This window comes from Anas platyrhynchos, chromosome 18, assembly GCF_047663525.1.
Source record: "Anas platyrhynchos isolate ZD024472 breed Pekin duck chromosome 18, IASCAAS_PekinDuck_T2T, whole genome shotgun sequence".
Taxonomy (NCBI): domain Eukaryota; kingdom Metazoa; phylum Chordata; class Aves; order Anseriformes; family Anatidae; genus Anas; species Anas platyrhynchos.
The window spans coordinates 4,747,386-4,754,303 of NC_092604.1; the positions used below are offsets into that span (position 1 = coordinate 4,747,386).

At 53.1% G+C, this 6,918-nt stretch overlaps 1 protein-coding gene across 2 annotated transcripts; it reads left to right on the plus strand.

Annotated features, from left to right (window-relative positions):
- The first annotated feature begins 851 nt into the window (after positions 1 to 851).
- On the plus strand, positions 852 to 5,574 carry LOC101794893 (P2Y purinoceptor 2). 2 transcript variants are annotated; one of them, XM_005027537.6, is made up of 2 exons: positions 852 to 1,456; positions 3,514 to 5,574. In XM_005027537.6, exon 2 carries the CDS (start codon positions 3,559 to 3,561, stop codon positions 4,639 to 4,641), a length of 1,083 nt encoding a protein of 360 aa, XP_005027594.5. In that variant the 5' UTR covers positions 852 to 1,456; positions 3,514 to 3,558; the 3' UTR covers positions 4,642 to 5,574. The 2 variants fall into 2 exon arrangements, with proteins under 2 accessions (XP_005027594.5, XP_071881467.1); XM_072025366.1 differs by lacking the exon at positions 852 to 1,456 and adding an exon at positions 1,465 to 3,366.
- The last annotated feature ends 1,344 nt before the right edge of the window (positions 5,575 to 6,918 follow it).

The window sequence follows — 6,918 nt, forward strand, 5'->3', positions numbered from 1 at the left end:
AGATGTGCCTCAGCTCTGGGACACTGTGGCTATCCCCGAGGTGTCCACTGCCTGTCCCAGTACACACAGGTGCGTCCACAAAGAACAGAACAACAAAGAGAAGGTGTTGGGGGAAAAAAACGGTGGGAAAGCATTTCTGGGCGGTAGGGGCTTTGCTTTCCTGGCGTTCAGCCTGCCCCCAGCCCGTGGGGGACGTGGCTGGGTGCTCTGCCTGCCCTTCTGCTGGTGTGGGGGAACTGCTGGGAGCAATCAGCATGCAGAGCTGTGTACCTGAACTCCTGGGGTGCTGCGGGATGTGGCCGGGCTCCCAGCCTCAGCAGAGCAGGGGGACCCAAACGGGACAGAGATGTCCAAACAGCCGCACCCTTGGGAAGGGACAGGAATGCTTTGCTTTGCTGATCACATGCTGGATTTATCCCTGTAAATGCCCTCCTGTTTCCTTCCAATAAACTCTTTTACATACACCTTGTTTGCATTGTCTCCTTTCTCCTTCAGCCCTTACATGTCTCTTACATGTCTCTTCACGGCTTTGGCAGCCTGGGAGCTAGCACAGGCAGTGGCTGCTGGCAGCGTAAGCGGTGACTCAGAAGGGCTAAAAGCATCTTCAAATGCTGAACTTGTAACACAAATGCTTGTTTTCTTGTCTTTTCCGCAGAGGAACACGTGGCTGCAATCCAGAGTCTTGTTTTGGATGGTTGTAGGCTTTGCTTTGTTCTTTTCCTTTTTTTTTTTTTTTTTTTTTTTTTTTTTTTTTTTCCTTCTCACACAAATATCCAGGTTGCTCTGCAGCTGTGTCAGGGAAGCTCCTGCCCAAGGGGCGCTCCTGCAGCGGGAGCTGATGGTGGCAAAGAGCTGAGGGGCGGTGGGCTCCACAGAGACCGGGGCCAGCCCAGAGGCAGCCCTGAGGCCACGCTCAGTGCTTTAAAAGAAAAAGAATAAAATAAGAAACGAACAAAGTGCTTACTGTAAGCCACACCGCAGCCCTCACTTAAGGCTTCTCATGGGGCGCTGCACAGTGCTGCAGATGGAAGTCCCTGCGTGCAGCTCGGACTGCAGTCGATGCTGTCCGGTGCTATGATTAGGCTCCGTGGGCTGTGCTCCAAACCACCGCTTTCTTAGAAACTTCCCTTTTGCCTTGAAATGGCTCAGAGAAGTCCTGCCCCTCCATGCCAAGCCAGAGAAATCCCCGGGTGGCTGGGTGCTGGGTGCAGGGAGGGTTCCAAGCACTGCGGTGCCACCAGCCCTGGAGTGACCCCCGGGGACTGCTCCGCTCTGGCCCCAAAGAGCTCTCTGGGGTGGAGCAGCAGGAGGTCACCCTCCAGGTGACGGGCTAAACCAGGGGAATTTTGTACATAAAGAAGGAGCAAAATCCCTGCTGTGCTTAGAGGCAGGGCTGGATGCTGCTCTGTGTTCCTCCTCTCCAGGTCCTGCTCTGATCCTTAGCGCTGTTTTTGAGGTAAGTCTGTGGTTAATGGCTTGTGTGATTCACCTTCAAGGTAAGTGAAAATTCATTTTTTTTTCTGCCTTGCCTTGGTAAGTCAATTCTGATTTTTTTTTTTGAGTAATTCTTAGTTGTTTTCTCCTTAGTGCTTTTAATTTCTCATCTTACTCAGAGTAGAGAGGCTCTCTTTCTTTCATGAAGAAATTACTGCATATATTTAAACTCACTTTCTACAGGGTGAACCGAGGCATCAACCCCAGCCCTCACTAGCACAGGAAAAATAAAGCTGAGGAGCCTGAGGACTGTTTGCCACCCCCAGAGCCAGGCTGGTCACTGTGTCCGCAGCGGTTCTGCTCCGGGCAGGAAGGAAAGACTCTGCTTGCTGCCAGCTCTCTGCGATGGGGCAGCCCTGGTTCGGGTTTTCTGGATCAGTTGCAAATCCTTGTGGATGATAGCAGCAACAAAACCTTATTTTAAAAAAGTGCTTAATTTTGGAAAGCTTCACTTCTAGGGCAAAAAAGACAGAGGTGAGCAAACTGTTAATGCAAAGGTGTCTGCAGTGGCCGTACACCTTTTTGTATGAGGAGGTATTGTCTTTAGGTGTTGGCTAAACCAGGGGGGTGCTGGTTATTAATCCATAGTGCCCGTGGCTTTGAACTCCTGTTTTCACCAAAAGGAGAGTTAAAGGCTGCAGTGAGGAAGTGGCACCCTGTGGGTGGTGGTTCTCAGCCCTTTCTGAGCTGCTCAGGCCATGTCCATCGCCCACCACATCCAGCCAGCCCTGAGCAGACAGAAAGGTGTGGTTTAATCACAAGTTCCTCTGGCCGACAGAAGCCATGAGAAACCAAAGGTGCCTTTGCCTGAAAATGCATCAGCTGTGAAAACACCTCCACGCCCCATTTCTCCCTGTGGTCCATCCCTGGGCACAGGGGCTGCATCCCAGAGCAGTGCTGAGCATTGGGGGATGCTCGGAGTGGTGGGCTCATACCCTAAAGGCAGCGTGAGTGACAGCTCACACGAGAGCCAGGCTTTAAAGCCAAGTGCTTAAACACAGGCAAAGAAAAGTGCCTGATTTCAGGTTCATCCAGGTAAGGATTGAGGCTCCCAAGTGGCTGGGGAAAGCTTTCCTGCTGGTGAGACACCAACGGGCTCAGAGGCTGCGTGCCAAAAAGGAGGAGGCTCGGCACTGCCGTGGTGGTCCTGCTCCTCGCCCTGCCACCACTGCTGCCAAGGAGATCAGTGGAGGTCACCCCGTGGTGGTGAGTGCCAGCGGCTGAAAGTGCAGCCCCGGGATGGCACCGGGCAGCCCCCGGCTCCTTGTGCAGTAAATAACAAGACCTAAAAGGCACAAACCCGGTGGGGTGGAGACCAGCAGAAGCAGCAGCCCCATGGTCCTCCCTCCTGGAGAAAGAGACCGGAGCTGCTCCCTGTGCCAGGTTGCGCAGTGCCCTGCACCCCCTGGGGTGTCCTGCTGTGCTTGGCGGGCGGTGCGAGGATTTCGGATGCGGCAGCTGAGCGGGGCGGGTGTGTGGGGGCTGCTCTGTCTGCCGGGCGGTGAAGTCTGGCAGCAGAAGGTGGGGTAATTCAGTCGGCCGCTTGCCAGTTGCGCTGTAACAAAAGCTGCTAAATGATTGTAGTGTGGGTGATGCTGGGCTCTTGCAAGGGATTTTAAATGCAGAGGCTTTTGGAGCCAGGCAGTGACAGCATCATTCATTTCATCTTCTCTTGTGAGCAGTTAGTAGCGGTTAACGTGTGAGCTGCTCCTGTGGTTCCTTTGTTGCCTTTTCTCTTTCTTTTGCAGCACAGGCAGAGGAAGCCAAGCTGAGTGTAGCGGGGTCGGGTCCGATTACCACAAGGTCGTGCTTGCTTGTGAAGAGTAGGACGTGGCCCCTTGCACCTGCCAGGTCTCCTCCGTGGTGCCTGTGGTAATTAATAGTCATTGTTTGGCCACAGACCTTCAGCCTCAGCGACAGTGTCTGAAAACCCGCCTCTGATGCAGCTCAGCCTTCATGTGCAAGAAGATGAGCTCGGGTAGATTCACTGCTTTCTCTCTTCCACCCCAACCCTTGCAGGACAGCACAGAGGTGTCCGAGGAGCTGCTGGCCTCGCTCGCCTTCATGAACACCAGCTCGGACTGCTTGCCCCAGGAGCTGCACGCTGCCATCCCTGCCCTGGGGACCCTGCTCCTGCTGGGCTGCATCCTGCTCAACGGCGTGAGCTTCTGGGTCTTCTGCTTCCACATCAAGCAGTGGGATTCGGGCATGATCCTCCAGTTCAACCTGGTCCTGGCAGACATCACCATCATCCCTGTTGCTCCCCTCCGGATTTCCTACCTCAGCCTCGGCAGCCGGTGGCCATTTGGCCAATTTCTCTGCCAGCTCGAAGTCTTCCTGCACAGCACCCACATGTACGGCAGCATCTATTTCCTGATGCTCATCTGCATCCACCGGTACTTTGTGGTTGTTCGGTACAAGAGCAAGTCCCTCTGGAAGAAGAGGACCTTCTTGAGAAAGCTGTGCTTGTTTGTCTGGATCGTCCTCTTCATCCAAGGGCTGCCTTTCTTCTTCGTCCTCAAAACTTCGTTTATTGATGGCTCAGAAAGATGCCTGAATATTCACCAGTCAGAGTTGTCCTCTGTTTACATAGTCTACAACATGGTTGTGGTTGTGTTCTCTTTCCTCCTGCCCTTTGCTGTTTCCTTGACCTGCGGTGCTCTGCTGGGAGCTGCCATTGCTAGAGCAGCCAAGAGAAGCTCCAGAGGTAAGAAGATGAAGAACAGGTCTCTGCAGATGATAACAGTGTCTCTGGTGATTTTTGCCATCTGCTTCGGTCCTCTGCACATCTGCAGGACCATAGGCGTCGTCGTGAAGTACTACAACATATCTTGCCAGCTCCTGCACCAAGTGGAAGTTGCCTACTACATCAGCTGGGTCTTCACCATGGCAAACACCTGCCTGGATCCCCTGATCTACGTGTTTGCCAATGATAAGTTTAAGAAGAGCTTTGCTGACTCCTTCCGCAAACGGTGGGGCACCAACAGAGTGTGGCAGGGAACTGGGAGCCCCCTGAGGGAAGGTGCTGAAGAACTGGACCCTGAGCTTCTCCCTCCTTTTTTCTGTCCCAGGTCCCCAGAGCTACCAGCAGCAGTTCAGCCTGGCAACACGGCAGGACCTGGGGGTTTCTCTGTGTTCCCCCAGTGACACCATGCGGTTGTTCCTGCAGGCAGGGGCTCCCTGGGCTCTGAGGAAGCTCTGACTATGCACAGCTCCTGGCCGTATCCCAGGTGGTTGGACCTCTTGTGCATGGGTTTCCTGAGAGTGCTGAAAGAGCCAAGCCCTACTGGGTACAAGGGGGGAATAGGGAAAGAATTTATACCTAAAGTCATAAATCAGGAGAAAGTCCAGTGAAACTGTTGTGAATTCCTGACTGTGAATGTTTTTGTGCTTTTTTTGGGAGGAGGGTCTGCATGTGTATGGAGCTGAGGAGGGTGCAGGTCCCAGCACTCACAGAATGCCCCCTGTCCAGGCACCCTTGGGCACCAGCACCTCCCCATGCACCACTGGGCTGGGGCCAGGCTCCCCCTTACCCACGCGTCTGATGGAAGGACAAGGGGGCAGATGTTGAGCCACGGATGAGGGGTACAGGCGGGAGGTGTGTGGATGGGGAAAGGAACTTCATCAGCCTGGTAGGAAATCTGGACTCAGTCTGTTGGAAGGTCCTTGGGAACAGGATTGTGTGCGCCCCTCTCATCAGCCTGCCCTTGTCCCACAACGACTGGGCTGAAAGCCTGCGAGGAGCTTCCTTCACCCCACTCTGAGTGGCAGCCAGGGAGAGCAAAAGTGTGGGGTGAAGGGTGCAGAAACCTGGAGCCTGAATGCAAAGGCCGTGCTTGTCCTGTTTGGGCACGTTGCCTGGCCAGCCCTCAGCCCTCTGGCTGCTCTCATCCTTGGCACCTTTACCTTGAGGCAGGGGACTGTGTTTCATGGTCTTCTCCTTCTTCAATCACACCATGCAGATGGGTGCCTGGCCTCTGGGAGCATGGCAGCCCCAGGGCAGTGGCTTCTCCCTCGGGGTGGTGGGAAGTGGCTGCTCTCTGCTGCAGGAGCAGGGGGAGTAGAAGAGCCTGAGCTCGTGGGGGCAGAACTGCTGAGCTAGGTGCTGGGTCAGCTGAGGTGGAGGAGCCGGCAGTTCTTGGGCTGCTCAGGGTTTCTGCAGATCAGAAATACAGTATAGCTTTAAAAATGTATATAATTTTGTGGGGGAGCAGGCTTCTTTTAAACCCGGGTTTGACACTGGAGGATGTGAGAGTGTTGGAGGCTCTGACTGCTGCAGCTCCAAACTCATAATGGAAAGTGAGGTGCAAAAATAGCGTTTAAAAGAGTGGGCAGAGCTGTAACGTCACTTCCCCTAGGGTCATATGCTCCAGCCCTTCCCTGTGCCCTGCCTCAGTTCACCTCTCTGTAAAACAGACCCAGCCAAGCAGAGTTGTGCTGACTAAACAGAGCTGCACACTTGAGTGCATTTTTGTGTTACAGGGTGGCAAACCATGGCAAAGAAGGCGGCAGAGAGAGGAGAAGCTGGCTGGGTATAAGGCAATGGCTTGGATGTTCAGGGTTTATTTTTAGGCTTTGCTATACACTTTGTAAGCATGATACGGGATCCAAATTTCACTTCTCCATCTCTGAAATGCATCTAATTGCCCTTCCTTTTTCTGTCTTGCCTCTTTCAACTGAAAACCTACAGCCGCACATCATGCTCACAGTTTACTTTCTGTATGAGCAAAGCCAGGCACAGAAATCTTGATTTTGTCTGGATTTCCTGGAAGATGCTGTAATGACTGCTGCTGCTAGGACAACAGGGAACAAGACCTCATCACCTAAGAGGAATTGGGCTGTGGTTGGGATTTTCGTCAAGGTTTTGGTTCCCAGTATCCCACTTCAGTTTGGGTTTGGATGTCTCAGCTGTTGGATCTGCCTCCATGCCTGCTCTTTCCCTTCTGGTCCACCAGCGGAGCTGTGGCCAGCTAACTGCCCACAGAACCCAACAGATAATGCGTTCATCCTGGAAACTGCTACCAAGGGCACCCAGAAGTGGCCAGGAGACTCATTTTCTAACTTTGCTTCCCTCTCCTAGTTAATTCTTTGGCTAATCCCTGCCTGCCTTGCAGGGGGAAGTTGTGCAGCTTAATTTGATTTTTGACTATAATGATAGTTAATCCCTTGCATGATCAGACAGAAGGTGTTGTTCCTTACTGTTGGTAATGCTACTTTTGGATGGGTCCTATTGCAACATTCAGGCAAGCTTCATAGTCCTGCCTTGCATGGGCATGTGGGTGGCAGCGAGCTTGGTTTCGGGCTCCTGCTTGAAGGAGGAAATATTTTTGTGTTGAGCTGATACAAAAATGAGGAGGCATTTGTATGTGTCTGTGGAAAGGGTGGCTGTCCCTGTCCCCGATCACAGCATTTGCCAAAGTGTCC